This window comes from Rousettus aegyptiacus, unplaced genomic scaffold (genome assembly GCF_014176215.1).
Source record: "Rousettus aegyptiacus isolate mRouAeg1 unplaced genomic scaffold, mRouAeg1.p scaffold_m13_p_7, whole genome shotgun sequence".
In the NCBI taxonomy this organism is placed as follows: Eukaryota; Metazoa; Chordata; class Mammalia; order Chiroptera; family Pteropodidae; genus Rousettus; species Rousettus aegyptiacus.
The window spans coordinates 65,776,817-65,793,663 of record NW_023416310.1 but is presented as its reverse complement, the minus strand read 5'-3'; the positions used below and the strand labels follow the sequence as shown (position 1 = coordinate 65,793,663).

At 55.3% G+C, this 16,847-nt stretch overlaps 2 protein-coding genes across 2 annotated transcripts; both read left to right on the top strand.

Moving 5' to 3' along the window:
- Window positions 1-2,070: 2,070 nt before the first annotated feature.
- IL36RN (interleukin 36 receptor antagonist) lies at window positions 2,071-4,608 on the top strand. Its single transcript, XM_036225055.1, is given in 4 exon segments — window positions 2,071-2,152; window positions 2,948-3,133; window positions 4,141-4,268; window positions 4,384-4,608. Coding segments are annotated over 4 exon segments (621 nt in total).
- An 8,674-nt stretch (window positions 4,609-13,282) lies between these two features.
- Window positions 13,283-15,741, top strand: IL1F10 (interleukin 1 family member 10). Its single transcript, XM_016153279.2, has 4 exons — window positions 13,283-13,314; window positions 14,878-14,963; window positions 15,099-15,226; window positions 15,529-15,741. Exons 1-4 carry the CDS (start codon window positions 13,283-13,285, stop codon window positions 15,739-15,741), a joined length of 459 nt encoding a protein of 152 aa, XP_016008765.1.
- The last annotated feature ends 1,106 nt before the right edge of the window (window positions 15,742-16,847 follow it).

Below are 16,847 nucleotides of genomic sequence, written 5' to 3'. Positions count from 1 at the left end.
GAAGCAGGAGGTTGCAGTGCCTTTTATGATCTGGCCTCAGAAGTGGCACATGATCACCTCCCACGCCCGCTGCTCTTCAGAAACCCACACTCTGGGGGAGGGACTCAAGTTCACCTCTTGAAGGTACAGCATCAAATAATTTGTGAACACGTTTAAATCTACCACACTGGGTGTGTGAGCGTGGGGCAAAATAGCATCGTCCTAGGTAGCACCAGTTCAGTTTTTAGAAAGTCTAGAACACGATTTGTACAAGTGGAGTGAGCACGTGTCAGGTCGTCATCATAACAAATGAAGGGGCCGGCAGGGGTAGGCCCACTCATAAGTAAGCCAGGACAGTGGAGAGGACTGTGGAGTGGGCTGGCTCCCTTGGATTTAAAGGGAATACCTAGCGAAGTGCAATGGTGCTGTCTGGGGTTGCCTTGTTCAGCAGGCAGAAGTAATCTGCAAATTATCGACCTTCTCTAGCTCCCACCCAACTTCACAGTCCGGTAGCTAATCCACAGCATTCTGTAAGTCAGACGAAGTGCACTGAGGCTTCGGCAGCATGCAGAAGGCACACTCGCTGGTTGTTTTGTATTGCTGTCAAGTTTGGAAGACTTTCCTTAACGGGGATTTGTGATCTCGTCCTCAGCTCATCCGCTACCGTGTCTGTTCCCACTGTAGGTAGACAGAGCCAGCCGAGACCTGCCAAGCCCTCAGCCAACTCCTGGGAGCAGGGGGTGGTGTGCCCTGGCCTCATTCCTTCTTAGGCAGAATCAGGAGCCAGGGCAGTGGCCTGCAGGCACAGGTTCCAGGGCAGATTCACCTGCCAGGTGAAACAAAATCCACTTCTTTATAAGCACTTTGCAAATAAAACCTGTTTGCTTAAAAACGCTTTGCCTACAGACCAGCTCCTGGAGTTTCTTTCTTTTCTTTTTCTTTTTCTTTTTTTCTTTCTTCCTTTTTCTTCTTTTTTTTTTTTGTGCAACTATTTCAGTATCATTTCTTTTTGGCCAGTTTAATAGTTTGCATAAGCCCCTACATTTGCTATTTTTCCTGAGTGGATTAATGTGTTTCATGGGTTGCTTTTTATCCTTTGAACAACTTGGTATTTTATTTATTCTTGAACACTCTAAGGGCTTTCTAACCATAAGCCTGAACACAGTTTCTTTAAAATTTGTGTCTCACAGTAAATGGTCATCAGTGGTACTCAACATACAATTAAATTGTCATCCTTTGGACCCATCCCAGAGAGTGTAAAGGTGTCTTAAAACCACATGAATTGTTACAGTTACACGGAGATTTTACCAGTGAGGGACCTAAGTCAGTCATGAATAGCCTGAGGTCGGTTTGATTTCCTGAGGAAATCATCCAACACTGATGCCTGGGTGTCTGTCACAGCCTGGTTGTCAGTAGCAAATAACAGTGGTAACAATATAAAGCACTAACAGTAACTGATCGCTGTAAACAGAGGACGCTGCATCTGGACAACAAGGCACCGCCGCTGGATGGGGTGGCACTGCTCTCTGTCGTGTCTGTTTTGCTGCGTGAACAGCAGGTGGGAAGGAGTGCGGCTCTGCCACACCTTGGGGGTCGCGTGTGTCCCTGCAGAGGGGAGACTGTGCTGGTGCTGAGGACAAGTCAGAGATTTCTTCTTTGCCGACCTGGATTTTCAGGTTTTCTTTCAATGAACAGACAGACGAATGTCCCCGAGTTGGGAAGCCCCACCTCTAGCACCTTCCACAGCTTGTCCTGGAGGTCAGGGTGGTCAGGGTTAAGTCACCTGGGAAGCCCTGCCCCTTTCGTCCTGGCAGTTTCAGGGCCCCTCCCTGGCATGCTATTAAAGGGCCCAGGTGTCCTCATCCTCGTCCTGGTCCAGCAGGCTGACATCGCCGGCTCTGCCGGGGGGACGGAGTATTCCTTGGGGAGCTGGCCGCATCCTCCAGCAGGACAGGGTCTCCCTGCTGAGCCCAGACCTAGGGTCCTCACACTGTGGAGTCTATTTACCTGCTAGGGGTCGGAGGGCACCTACTACCCAGCCCTGGCCAGCTCAGCCTGTGCCCACCTAAGGACATCTGTTACTTTAGCAGGATGGTCCCCACGCTGAAGGCCAGCATGGTCCTTAGCGGGACCTTGTGCGCTTCCGATGAGTGTCTGAGCCCCGGGGGCAGCTGTGCCATGGGAGAAGCGAGCACCAGGTGGGCCTGATGGCCACCTTTCCTGGTGAGGGGTAGCTGGGCAGTGGTGACAGCCTCTAACTCCCTAGTAGGACCTCTGCCCGCCTCTTCAGTAGGGTGGCCCCTCGTAGGGAACAGGAGTGTCATCTGTCTGGACCTACAGTTCACGTGTCCACAGTGAGTGGAGGTCAGGAGATGGGCTCGAGTCTGGCTGTGACACCCATTGCAGTGACCTGACATCGCTCCAGCCCTGCTCTACTGCCCACTGCTGCCCTTTGGGACAAAACAGCAGCAGCAGAACTGTCTGGCCGGTCGGTCTGTCTGCCTGGCCTCAGCCATGTGCTTACCCGACACTCGGCCGTGTTCTGGACACCGCAGCTATGAACAGCACGAGGCCTTGCTGTCGCTGAACAGCAGGTCTAGAGCAGTTTTTTTCCCAAAGATGAAAGAATTTTGAACTTGAAGAAATTCTTAACTCAGTAGGGACCGTGTGGCTGAGCGGAGGTAAAGGCCTGGTGCTGGTGACAACGGATGAGCGATTTAGTCTGGAAGACGCAGGGCATTGTCTGGTGCATCCTTTGAGCTCAGAGAGGGGCAGACTCTGTGGCCATGACCCAGCGGTGATGGTGGCAGGGCAGGATGAGGCTCCGGGACTGACTTTCCAATATGACATGGGGCGAGATTGCTGGGTGTAGGAACGACTGAGTAGGAAGAAGGGTGGGGACCCAAGGAAGGCTGTAGGGCTGTCCCCTGGTGGGGCTGGGTGACGGCTGTGCCTTGTTCTGGCACAGGGGTAGGAGGGGGCCACAGTGCCTGGGCCTGGGGGACCCTGGAGCTGGGTGCGCAGAACACTAGCCTCCCTTGCTTGAGTGTCATGTCCTGATGTTCCAGAATGAAGGACACAGCGCTGAAGGTGCTCTACTTGCATGACGACCAGCTTCTGGCCGGAAGGCTGCAGGCAGGGAAGCTCATGAAAGGTGCGTGGTCACCAGGCATCTTCTTCCTGGGTCCCTGCGCTCTCTGAGGCGGGGCTGGGAGGGCCCAGGCCTGGCACCGCAGATGGGTGCCCTGAAACCAGGCTTGGAGCAAGAGCAGGTAGCAACCACACCCCCAGCAAAGTGAGATGGGTGCCCCTCAGCAGAAGCGGGGGTGTTTCCCAGGTGAATGCTATGCCCCTCCCTCACAGGTGCTCTCAGGTCACACATTCCTTTCCTGGGACCCAGTGCTGAGAAGAGAACTAAGATGGCTCTCTGTGCCTTTGTTTCCTTGGGGGATGGGCTTCTGCCCCTTTACCCGGAGTCCCCTCTGCTCTCTGGGGGACCCCTGTCGCTCAGCATGCTGGGAACCTGAGAGCTGGTGGCACCATCTGGCCTGGTGTTTACTTGTTCTGCCTTCCACAGCATGCGTGACAGGACACTTCTCTCTAAAACAGCACACATCTGCCCATCTGGGGCACGTTCGCCAGGCAGCGGGGCCAGGCAGACCCTCTGCAAGGTCGTGTGCGCACGCACATGTGTGTACACAGATCTGTGAGTACACGCGTGTATGTGCAGACATGTGTGTGTGCACACAGCTTTGCTTGTGTTTGAGCACATGCGTGCACGTGAGTGTGCACGTGGGGCTGGCACAGAAAGGACGGAGACACAGCTTGGTTCTCAGGAATGTCAGAGGATATAGCAAATGTCCAGATAACTCTGAGGAGGAGCCGGAGGGTGGAGGGGCATTGAAGGAGGAGGTCAGACCCCCACGGGCTTGCGAAAGACTTGAAGACTTGACCCTGGACAAGGGGGCGGGCACAAAGGTGGCTGGTACAGCGCACTCAGTGTCTTGAAGTCCTCTAGGCTAGCTGGCAGGAGATCACCCTTCCCACATGACATCTCTGGTACCTGAAGACAGTACGCCTCCCAGAAACCTGCTCTCCAAAGGCCATGACAGGGGAAGAGGCAGGCAGGCAAGGCTCCTGCATCCACTGCCCCTCCTGTAGGCGAGGAGATTAGGGTTGTCCCCAACCGATTTCTGGATGCCAGCCTCTCTCCTGTCATCCTGGGCTTCCAAGGTGGGAGCCAGTGCTTGTCATGTGGCATGGGACAGGAGCCCACTCTGAAGCTGGAGGTGAGTCCTGGGGGGGGGGGCACGGGCTTCAGCGGGCTTTAGACTCTAGACCCTTACAGCCACGTGTCCTCACCCTCGCCCACCCGTGCCCCTCACCTTGGCCCTCTGCTCATAGCTGGTGGATATCATGCAGCTCTACCAAAGCCCTGAGGTGGCCAGGCCCTTCATCTTCTACTTCCGGGACATGGGGCTCACCTCCAGCTTTGAGTCGGCTGCCTTCCCAGGCTGGCTCCTCTGCACGATGCCTGAGGCCGACCAGCCTCTCAGACTCACCCAGCTCCTGGGTGATGCCAGTGGGGACCTGCCCATCACCGACTTTTACTTTCATCAGTGTGACTAGGCCCCCGAGCCACTGCCCCTCCTCTGCCCCCATCTACCTGGTAGGGCACATGCCTGCTGTCTTAGTTCCCAGCTCCAGAAAACCCTGAGATCTGGGCTGGGTGCATGGTTCTCTTCCCACTTGGTGCTGCTGCTGGTGTGGACTCTCTAGAAATGACAGGAGATGAATATTCTCAAGGGGCTGAGTGGGGGCTGCTGGTGACGTGCGCAGTGCTCCTGAGTCCTGCAGGCCAGCCCATCCCCGACTGAGCCTATTAGGGCTACCAGCTGCGCACTCAAGGTCCTGTCAACACTGCAGTGCAAGAGAGGAGGCTGTCACAGAGTAAGGGTCCCAAGGCTCCTCCCCGCCTTCCAGTTTAGTTGCATCGCACGCGCACATGTGTGTGTGTGTGTGTGTGTGTGTCCTCTCCATTCTCACTGTCCCACTTGCCATGCTCAGGGAGGGCCATGGTGCCCAGGGCAACAGCTCCAGCTCAGAGATCCGAGGATGGGCAGCTGGGTCACTCCTGAAGCCCAAGGTGCAAGTGAAATCCAAGAGGCTGGAGCCTGTTCACTTGGCAAGACGCTCATTACCCAGTGCGTGGGAAGAGTGGGCCGCACGGCGGCACAGCCCTAGTTAACCTAGTTCTCGGTTAAGAACTGTCCGTCTGCTCCTGTGCAGCAGGAAGCCTGAGAGTTCACCTCAATACTTGGGGTGTCAGGCACCGGGGCTTCAGGTGCTCCCCTTGTTCCTATTTAGCAGTACCCCTCGCTGTCACACAGTGGTGGTAGGCCCCCTGTGTCACTATCAGGGGAACTGGTCTTGTGGAGAGCGGAGTGAATGACTGACTGCTCACTCCCTGAGTGACGGCTGGGCAGAGCCTGGAGGATGGGTGTTGTCCCCCAGCGAAGGTTTCACACACTCTGACCCGGAGTGGTCACAGCCACTGGGACTCCAGGTATGGGGTTCGGCCTCCCAGGGTCTCCTGTGCCGAGTGGGTAGTGTCCCCAGATTTGTGTTCCTCGGGAACTTCAGACTGCAGCCTTGCATGGAGATAGGGACTTCGCAGGTGCAATTAGCTTCGCGGTTGTGCTGCACTGGGACGGACCTCCATCCAATCTGCCACTGCCTTTGCGAGAGGAGGAGAGGATGTGCAAGCACTCAGAGGACCCAGGCAAAAAGGCGGGTTGGAGACACCAGTGCCCAGCAGAGCGTGGCCTGCCAGAGTCCTTAGCTCAGAGAGCACGTCTCTGTTGTTTTAAACCACCAAGTCTGTGCTAACTGGTTACGGCACAGAGGCAACTGGTCGTCCAGGTGTCCTGGTGTACACACCTGTGTCCCCCACCCTTGCCACACGCACACTGCCTGGCCATCTCTGTGACCTGTAGGACACGGTGTAAGTAACACAGCGCCTCTTCTGAAGTTCCTTGGCTTCTGTGCTCGTCTCTCTGACTCTTTGTCCCTTGTGCTGGGGGACAGCCGCCATGCTGTAAGCAGCCGAAAGAGGTTGGGTACTGAAAAATGATGTATCCTGCCAAGATCCACATCTGAAGATGCCGCTGACAGCTCAGCTGCAGCCTGGGGACACTGAGACACAGAACCAGCCTCCAAGCTTTTCCAGACACCGACCCTCAGAAACTGCAAGAGAAATAAGTACCTGGTTCTTTACATGACTCTGTTTTGGGGTTAGCTGTTAGGTAGTGATAAGTCACGGATACACAGTGAAGAGAAGTAAATGCATTTATTTTATCATGATTCAATTTTCTCCAACACTTTTATTTTCTTCTTACAACAAACACTGGCCCTTTTGTTGACCATTCTGTGTTCCCACAAGGTCTAGGTCTTCCTTGACAACCTTTGCACCTCCAGCCATGTGTGCCAGGGACTGTGGCCCAGGTCTGCACCTGAATCCCAGGGGTGAGAGCAGAGGCTGGGGTGGGGCCAGATCTGAGCCCAGGTATTGCACCTGCTCCCCACACTCAGACCAAGCTGGCAGGCTCTGATTCCACTGAGGGGCTGGCAAGGGGGCGGCCCGGCCAGAGGGTTTGCCTGCTGGACCCTGACATAGCCTCCTGAACCCCAGGGAGAACACGGCCCCAGGTACCAGGCTGCTTCTGCAGATCTAGTCTGCACTCTGTCCCCTACAGTCACCTCTTCCCAGGAGCCTCTGCTGAGTCGAGAGCCCTAGCCTTGCTCTGATAGTGCCTTGTGTGTCTCTATGTGAATGTCCCCTCACTTGGGGTCTGTGGCCCCTAAAATGACCTTGAAGTCAGGGCTGCATCAGTTTGTGTTCAGGTCCCTGGCACAGTGCTGACAGAATCCAGTGAGCATCGCATGCAGAGGCCATGTGTCATATCAGAACATGCTCCCTCCACCAGCTGAACCAACCCACCTTGGGAGCAGCTGACTCTCAAGTCTTTCCTGAAGCTTCTGTAGCCTGGAGAGGGTCGGCACCATCAGCAGGACGACAAAACTCAAAAGGGCGTTAGCAGGTGAGCTGGCATCACGATGCTCACGTGGCATGGTCTGTGGTTGGGGGTCTCTTCTTCCTCATGAGCCCCCCGCAGAAGCCAGTGTTTATTGAGCTGTTCCTGCAGCATGTACCGTCTGTACCAGTGGTTGGCACCGAGGACAGTCGAGTGTCCAGAGAGGGTCTCAGACCCATTCACGGGAGTGGAGATGTCACGGAGGCTCTGAACCATAAAGAAGCAGTGCACTCAGAGGTTGCAGGCTAGAGGCCACACTCGTCCTGTGCCGCCCCGGGATGTGCAAGCCCCAGCCAGTGGCACTGTGTGGGGCTCTCCTGGGTGACTACAAGGCCCACATGCTGTTCGGGTTCTTAGGAGGTGGTGGGGTCCCCCACCCTGAGTGGTGACGTAGAGCTCACTCAGGCCACTTCTGAGGGACACCGCAGCATCTATCAGGTCGTGTCTGAGGACCATCTGGTCCTGGGAATTTAGTTTTGTCCTCAAGGACATTGTCTGCCTGCATTGTCTCCAACCTGCCCACAGACTTGAGTTGGGTATTAATTATCTTTTCAAGGGTTGAAAACTCAGCAACCCAGCTGGACTGCGAGTCTCAGGGTCCCTGTGCTGTGTGCTGTTGTCACAGCAGTGTGAGTGCTCAGTGGCACTCAGTATTCCCAGCGTCATGCCCCGTGCTGTGCCCTTCCCTCAGAGGGACGGGGCTTGGGAGGAGTGAAGGTTGACTGGCCTCACAGAACAGAAAGCAGGCCCAGCCTGCCCACCTTCTCTCACCTCTTCTGAGGTGCTGCCTGACCTCTCCCACTACCCCCCAAGCCCTTTGTGGAACTTCACAAGTGACCCGATGGGGAGAATCACCGCAAGACAGGGTTCCCAGAGAACACTATGCCCAGGTGTTCTGCCCCCTGAGTGAGGGCGAGTGGGCAGACAGATGGGGGTGGGCAGGCTGAGTTAAGTTCTGGCAGTTAGGGACCTGTGTGTCCACCTTGCCTTGCTCATGCTGAGTCATATGCCCTAGGTATACGGGCTATTGGCACCTGCCTGGTTCAACATAGATCTGGGCTCAGTGTCCTCCCTAGGTGGCCTTCCTTAGATGTCTTGGCTTGTCGAGCTGATGCTGTCAGAACCTGTTGAAAAACAAAGACATCCCTGTCTTCTTTCCAAACAGGGCCATAGTCACCAAGCTATTAGCCCCACTCTCATGTCACCTATCTGGCTGCAGAGATCAGAGGCTGTTCTGTCCTTGTCTCATTGGACATACCCACTCTTGCCTCTTCCACCTCTAAGCCTAGAATGGAGCACATGGGGCACCAGAAGTGACCTGAAGACGTCTGACCCCAGCAGTGCTTATCTGGTGGCCTAGGCCACCCACAACAGAGTCAATCATAGTAGCTAAGAGCAGGGGCCCAGCGCCTGGTTTCTGAGGACCAACGCTCATTAATGCCCCAAACTTCTCATTACCCAAACCATGCTGCTAATGTTGTGAACCCCCAGGCTCTTCTTCCTTGACCTGGAGCCATTTATAGAGATGCTACGGGCCTGAGCCACCTGGCCAGACAGTGTAAACCCAGGACAGGCGCCTGGAGAGCCAGGGGTTCCAGGTATCCAGACCCTGCAGATCAGTGGTGGGCAGGCTGTGTGTGCTCTCCCTCTCCCTCCCTCCCTCCCTCTCTCTAGCGCTCTCTCTCTCTCTCTCTCTCTCTCTCCTCCCTCTGCCAATATTTCCAGTGTGCTCCGTTTCTTCATACTTCCTGGCAACTCTCTGGATGACAAGGTAGACGGCAGGACACTGCAGGATTCCAGGTGAGTCCAGGGCACATAGAAGGAATCTGAGAAGGAGGTGGATGTTAAGGATTTAAAAGTCTTTAGAACCGTAGATTTGAGGAAGTAATTTCAGGGATTCCAGGCCGGTGGTGTTCAGTAGTTGTTGAGGCTAGGGACTCCTCATGGACGCCCTGGTGCTGGCTTCGCCACTCAAGGCAATGCTCGCAGGCCCCCGTGCCTGTACTGCTCCCTGACTCTGCAAAAGCAGGTCCCTGGGACCCATATAACTTTCACCAGGTTTCTGTGTAAAATGTGCAGTAAAACTCAGCTTTGAAAATACTGCCCTGTCCAGCCTCTTATTCCAGTGGCAATAACTTGGAGACCCAGGGACAAAGGGTACTTTCCAAGGTGGCAAGAGAAACAGGCGGTAGCTCTGGGCCCAGAACCCCATGTCACTGTTTAAACCTGCTGCGAGGTCGTGGGACCAGCCTGTAAGCCCTGTGCTTCTTCGGGTGGAGGGAGGGTGGGGCTGGGAGAGCTATGAGCTGCATGGCTTTAAGATCTTGTTAACTTCTGTGGAGAAACGAATGTCTGCACAGAGAACCACGACAAGCCGGGGAGTTTAGTAGGAGAGCAGCACAGGGTGCAACAGCAAAGTGAAGACTCGGCGACCCCACATCATGGAATCACCATCGTTTCATCTGAATCTTAATAACCACGTACCTGGTTTGATAGTTTTATAGATGCTGGGGCTGAGGATTGGAGGTGCAGTGACAGGCCCTTGGGTGTCTGAGTCATTACTCTGAGCCGATAATTAATCTGGCAGAACTAGATAGTTGGCCCCGACGCCAATGCCCGGATGGACGGTGGTGAGGAAGGTGATGTCTGAGGCAGGGACAGCAAAGGCAGCCCTGAGTGTGGCCACTGGGAAGGTGAGGAGTCACGGGCCTGGAGAAGCGAGACCCACTCTGACAGGCGAACCCAGGCCGGCAGGGTTGGATTGGACATAACGAAGCAGTGCCCAGAGCGGGAGTGCAGGCGGGGCCAGATTTGAGGGAGAAACGCCAGAACGTGGACACAGGTGAAGTGGCTGTAAGTGTGCCCTGTAAAGTCTAATCCACATGCTGGAACTTGCTGGTGAATCGAGCCGGAGTCAGGGGACCTGGGAGAAATGTCGGTGATTCTTGGGGTTTGAATCTCTGGCTGGAAGAGATTATGTCAGTGAGAGACATGACCGAGAGGGAGAATGAGCCGGGCGCCAAGGCTGACATGACCGTAGGGATACTTGCTTGGCTGTGGTGGCAGGGTGTCTGGATGGGGTGTCCTGGATGTTCTAGAGGTGCAGTTGGGTGTTCAGTCTGAGCTCAGGGGTGCTAGGCTGAGGTGGTCACTATGGCTGTGGAAATGGGCTGTGAAATTCTCTGGGATGTGGAAGAGATGTGCTTGGGACTTTGACTTGTGACTTTCAGCCTTAGGGATGCCTTCACAAGGAAGGGACAGCCTACAGTGGGTATGAGAAGGGGGAAAGGAGAGGCCTGAGGGCCAGATAGTGGAGGGCCCAGGAAATAGTCTATACTTAGCTCCATGAAGGCTGAAGTTAGTCTCAAGAATACCTTCCATGCAGAGGACAGATGGGGACCCGAAGGGGGAGGCCAGGTGATGCACAGATAGCATAGAGGATGCCCAGGGCTACTTGCTGGTGACATTGGAGCCAGAAATGGGGAGCTGGTGAGGTCTGAGACAGCCAGATATGGTGGTGTCCAGGGAGAAGTGCAGGACAAAGTCCAGCGAAGGTCACTTGGGGACAACAGAGAAGGAACAGCTTTGGGGCCAGAGTACGTGGCACTCAGGGAGGGACCGAGATGGACACCCCTCACCAGGACCCCAGGCTTCCTGATGGATGGAGTGCCGACTTCTGGCTCCTCTTTACCCCATCACAGTCAAGCTGGCACCCAGGCCGAGGCAAAGGTGGGACTCTGCAGGAGCCTGTGAGGATGCATATGCTAGGGTCTGGGGCCAGGGTAGGTCAAGGGCTTCTGGACACCAGGGGACCCAACTGGACTGGGCCAGCACTGATTCCTGGCTCTTTAAGCTGATGCTGACAGAGGGTGAGTGTCATTAGCCAGCCTGTCCAGCTTCACATAGGCCCCCACTCAGTCAGCCTGGCCAGATGGTGGCATGGCCATCATGATGTCCGCATTTTGCTGCCACAACAAAGGAGGTGGCAATTTGGCCCAGAGGGAGCACAGCATTGAGGCCGGGCTGCTGCTCTGTCTGAGGCCAGCTAGTGCTTTGCTGCTCCAAGCGTGGCTGGCCCAGAGGCCAGCAGCGGTAGTGTCACCTGGTTGCACACTTGAAATGGAGAGTTGTGGGTCCCACTGCCACCTGAGGGGTCAGTATCTGCAGTTCAACAACAGCTGCGGTGGTCTCCGTGTTCATCTGAGGGTGAGGACTGGGACAGTACAGTGGCTCCAAGCCTGGCCGGCCCTGGACTCCCTTCCGGCCCAGGAAACAGCTCTTGACTATAGCCCAGGTGACTCAATGGCAGGAGGTTTTGGGAGCCAGTGACTTTATTTATTTTTAATTTAATTTTTTTTGATTTCAATTTAAAGGTAACAGTTTATTTCTTATTGAAATTTAATTGTTTGGGTTGCTAGATTCTGGGTCTTCGTTTTTTTAAATAAAAAAACTTTTTTTCAGTTGCAGTTGATATACTATATCATATTAGTTCCAAGTGCGCGGTGCTGGGGTTAGACATTTTATGCACCTGATTAGTCTTGCAACCGCCCGACACCATCATGTTATCACAACACGACTGACTGTGTTCCCTGTGCTGCACTCCACACCCCATGACTTCAGCTAAATGCTCCATTTAAAAAAATTAAAATTCACTTTATACTATAAAGGGAATTCATGTTCATATGGGAAAAATGTTAAAAGGCGTTTAAAGAAAACAGCGGCCACTCGGGACCCCGCCACGGCAGAGCAGCGGTGCCGTAGCTGGGCAGGCGTGGGCGCTCCGTGTGTGTCCCCGCGTGCGGGCGTGTAAGTGGAGCCGCAGCGTACGTACGGCTTCTCGCCCACACCTTTCGCTTGGTGTGCTGTGAACGCTCGTGTCATGACATGTCCTTCTGCAACATCATCCCTGCACGCATTTTCCTACTCACTGAACTCGCTGATGCTCTTTAACCAGCGGCCCGTCGTCAGACGTCGGGATCTTTTGCAGCTTTCTGCTGTTGTGACGGTGGTGCAGTGAGCGAGCACCTTGATGGCGAAGCTCTCGGGAAACCCTTTACTTTTCCTTAGAGTGAGGGCAGCGGATGGAAGCAGGGTACGGAGACGCCTTTAAGACCGATCACATCAGCAAATTCCGTCCAGATTTGCATACCCACGAGGTGCCCTGTCACCCTTCACTGTCACCACAAAGCTCAGGGACAGGCCGTTGATTGTCTGAGGGCAGGTCCAGTGCTCAGGCTGCCTGGGTACCCCACCCAGGCCATGGAGCCAGTGCTGCCGGGGTGTCCAATCAGGCTGCCAGCACCAACCTGTCCTGTCACCCGCTTCCCCAAATGCGCCCAGTACCACCTTCTTTCTCTCTGAGCCCTGCTCCATCCTCCGACCCACCTCATTCCCTGCTCTGGTCTTCTTCCTTCTCTTTTCCCATCTTACCGAGTGAGAATCACATCTGCTCCATGACCTTGGCCCTAGCCAGGCTTGCATCTCACTTTTCTGTTCCAACTCCAGCCACCCTTGTGCCCTAATTCGCTCCGGATTTTCCAAGCTAGATTCCAGGCCAGCCTTCTCGAAGTTCGTCTTGGGGACTAGCTCTCAAGAAGGTAAGCCGGATGGAGGGGCTCTGACATCTGGGGCTGATATGGGGACACTGGTGTTGGTCTAGATCCCTCGTCCTCAAGCAGTGTCTATATCTCAAGCCTGTCCTGCTTCCGTGTGGGGCAGACAAGGGCCTATGGGGGTCCGGTAGCACCCTCCATGGTCTCAGCAAAGCAGTCCAGTCCCTAAGGACGGTGCTGCTGCACTCTCTGCAGGGCCACCTGCTTGTCCCTCAGTGCTGGGTCCTAACTCCTACTTAGGGCAGGGAGACGGAGTATGGGGACTCCCAGCCAGGTTGGGATGTGGGACAGGGTTTGAGCATGTTTGTCCTCAAACTGGGAGACTAGAATCTGCCCAACTGGGCTCAGCCCCTAAATGAAGGGTTTGGGGACCTGTTCTCCAACTTCCCAGGCTGGCACCAGGGCACAGTCATAGGTCACACCCCAGCCAGCTCAATCTGTTCCCAGATGGCCCCAAGTAGGGGCAGCCAGATCTACCTGGGGTGGGGGGAGCTTGGAAGACCTTTCTCCCTATGGCTGGGGACTGAGCGTGCATGGGGTGTCTGACAGCCCTTGTCCCCTCCCCTCAGCAAGGACCAGCCACCTCTGACTGCAGGGATGTGCTCCCTCCCCATGGCGAGATACTACATGTAAGTCCCCCTCTCCTGATCAGGGCCCGGAGATGACAGGAGACAGGGCAGGGGCGGAGTCAGAGGAACGAGGCTCTTTCTCACCCTAGGAACCTCCAGTGCCCCATAATTAAGCTCAATTAACCCCAATGACGACAACCCTTTCCCGAGCATGTGCAAGATGCCAGCCATTCCACTCTCTTGCCTCTGTCCTGAGAGGCCTGCATGGGTCACGGAGCCTATTTATCTGGAAACTGGGGCTCGAAATGCTTAAATGAATTCCCTGATGTCACCGAGAGCCTGGCCAGCCTGCACATTCTCTGGGCTGCTCTACCTCTCTTCAAACCTCAGAGACAGTTTGAGTCGAGGTGGCAGCATCTTTGTGGCCTCTGCTCCTGGTCGGGGCTTCTAGGTCTCACTTGCACTTCACCTCTTCCGACATTTGGGTGTTCGCTTATGGTTCACTCTTTACCCTCTGTGACTTTTGCTGTAAACCACTCCTAGCCCTTCCAGGGGGAGATGAGATACAATGAAAACAAAATAGCCTGGACTTTAGGGGTCCCGTCCGCTCCCCCGTGAGTACCCCGCCCCAACATAATGCTGGTCGGGGCCCCAGGAAGCTACAGCTTGGCCGGGAAGGCGGGACACATGCACAAAACATGCAGGTTAGAGGACAGATGCCACATTTGGGTTCATGCCTGCAAATAGCCCACCGCTGGCCGATGAAGCAGACAGTCCTGATGGTCTAGCTGGCTCCTGAGGTCTTTAGTTTTTATTAACAAAAAGACTTGCCTTAAACACAACACTCATTAGCTAAGGGTGTGTAATTAGCTGTTATCGAGAGGAAAATCTCCGGGAGGCTCTATGTTGGCTTTGAGGGAGGTAAGGCAGGCTCCCCAGGCCTGAGAGTGGCTGACAAATGTCTTTGAAACCAGCCAGGTGGCCGAGCTAACAGGCTACCGGCTTTGCTGTGGCACATGCTGGCTCAGTACGATTCCTCCCAAGCCCAGGCCCGTCATCACCTCCCGGGCCCGTCATTAGAACCACAGCCAAGCCCAGCGACTGACACTGAGCTCGCTCCAGCTCTCTGCTGATCACCCGGCACTTGGCACCCATACGTGGGCGCCCCAGAGAGCACCTTCCCAGGGTAGAAGGCCACGTGGCATCCTTACTGTCACATAGGGTTTTTATTTTCCAATTTGTGGATTTTCTTCCCTTAAAAAGTCTTTAAAGTAGCTGAAAAACACATCGCACTTCATTATACACTCAACTGATCCCTTTACCTAAAAGGACAAACATCTGTGAAAAATGGGGGCGGGCCCAGAAACCTGAGTAAGGCTCACTGCTCCCTGATAGCACCTCAGCCTCACCAGGAAGTCTGTCCAGGGGGCGTGGCCAGGGGCCCATGGGCAGGACAATGCTGAGCTCCCATGAGCTCCCAGTGAGATGGCTGGCTCCTACCTGCTCAGAGGTGGGGGTGGGGTGGGGCAGGAACCCCTCGCCTGTAGAAGGAGAAGAAGCTGATGCTCGGTGTGGTGATCAGAGCGAAGGGAGGACGGGCCATCAGCTTTGCATCTGTTCCAGCATTAGGGATGCAGACCAGCAGGTTTTGTACACGAGAGGCAGCCAGCTCCTGCTGGGAGACCCTGATGCAGGCAACTGCTGTGCAGGTGAGCCCTGGGCTTTCCCTACCACAGGCTCCCCTCCCCTTCTCTCCTGGGATGGTGAGAAGGGGCAGCTGAGGGTCCTTCTAATGAGAGGGTCACGATGCCTGTAGGGGTCTCAGCTATGCTCTCTCCTCTCAGAGAAGGTCTGCACACTCCCCAACAGAGGCCTGGACCGCTCCAAGGTCCCCATCTTCCTGGGCGTCCAGGGAGGCAGCCGCTGCCTGGCCTGCGTGGAGGCGGGGGAGGGACCTTCCCTGCAGCTGGAGGTGAGATGCGCCTAGTCTGGGGGACCCTGCAGATGTGCCTGCCCCTAGGGGTCACCCCACTTCCCAGACCCTGTGACTCCAGCCTCTCTGCTCCCATCTGCGGGTCCCTGGCCAGGCCCGCACCACCCTCCCAGGGGGGTTTCTGCCATCACACTCTGCACCCAGCGCCAAGGCCCTTGCCCTCAGGGCAGCTCCCAGTAAAGACCCTCCTGGCCCACCGGGCCCTAACCAGGCCCGGAGACCCCCAGGGCTGGCACTCCTGTCAGCAGCCTCACCCTGCAGCCCCCAACCTGTCCCCACAGGACGTGAACATCGAGGACCTGTACAAAGGCGGTGAGCAGGCCACACGCTTCACTTTCTTCCAGAGGAGTGTGGGCCCTGCCTTCAGGCTCGAGGCTGCTGCCTGGCCTGGTTGGTTTCTCTGCGGCCCGGATGAGCCCCAGCAGCCGGTGCGCCTGGCCAGGGAGCCTGAGCTCTCTGCTCGCACCACATTTTACTTCGAGCAAAGTTGGTAGGGGGCAGGAGGCAGCCCTCAAAGAGGTCCACACAAAAGCCCAGCGCCTGTGACTCGGTTCCCTTACAAGGCCAAAGGACTTTGCAAGCATGATCAAGTTACGAATCCTGAGTTGGGGAGACCATCCTGAATTACTGGGGAACTCATAAGAGGGGAGCAGCTGGGTGGGAGTTGGAGAGAGATTGGAAGTTGCTAATTTTAAAGCTGGAACAAGGGGGCCATGAGCCAGCGGGTGCATGCAGTTTCCAGAGAGGGAAAGTGGGGGTGCTGTGTTGCCCTGGAGCTTCCAGAATGAACGAGCCCTGCCTACCCATGGTTTAATCCTGGGACACCCATTTCAGGTCCGTTCCAGACCGAGAGATAGTAAAGTCGCGCTGACTTAACTCGAGTTGGTGGTGGTTTGTTACAGCTGTAGGAGACTGATGTGGCCTCAGGCCACTGCATGAGGTGTCTAACACTAGGGGCAGGGCACCGTGACTAGGGCTTGGGGGGGGGGCGCTGGCCGAAGCTTCACCCCAGGCCCTGGTCCCTCTTCTTTTCCCTGGGGCTGTGTGGTTGCGCTCCAGTGAGAACATAGCCCATGGTGTGAGCTCGGCAGGTGCGCTGCTGCCTGGCGCCCTCCTGTGTCCAAGGACCATTCAGCGCCCATGCATTGGGCTAGTGCATCTGGAGCTGTGTGTCTGCATCCAGGACAACTCTGTAAGGTGAGCTGCCTATGGCCATCTGACAGGTGAGGCTGCGCTAAGAGGAATGCAGTTCTTGGAGCTCACATGACCACAGGGACGCCCCACAATGTTCACATCTCATACTCCAGGACTGGGCACAGAGTGGCTACTGAACCCGCTGATGCTTGAGCGGATAAACACTTGGGCAAGCAAATAAGCATGAAGACAAATTGGCCACTCCCCTACAGAGGGCGGGGTGGCAGCTGCTCACAGAAACAGAGAGGTATACTAGACAATTAGTTGCTTGTATTTATATTGTACAATTCAATGAGGTTTTTTTCAATTACAGTTGGCATACAATAATATACCAGTTTCAGTTGTATAGCATAGTGACCAGAGATCCACATAACTCACAAAGTGATCACCCCCCTAATATAGTATC

Bases quoted from the DNA above. Each gene is read 5' to 3' on its own strand.
- IL1F10 (XM_016153279.2), top strand. From the start codon at position 13,283: ATGTGCTCCCTCCCCATGGCGAGATACTACAT. The intron at 13,315-14,877 runs GTAAGTCCCCCT...CATCTGTTCCAG, and splicing joins CCCATGGCGAGATACTACAT to CATTAGGGATGCAGACCAGC. The intron at 15,227-15,528 runs GTGAGATGCGCC...CTGTCCCCACAG, and splicing joins GACCTTCCCTGCAGCTGGAG to GACGTGAACATCGAGGACCT.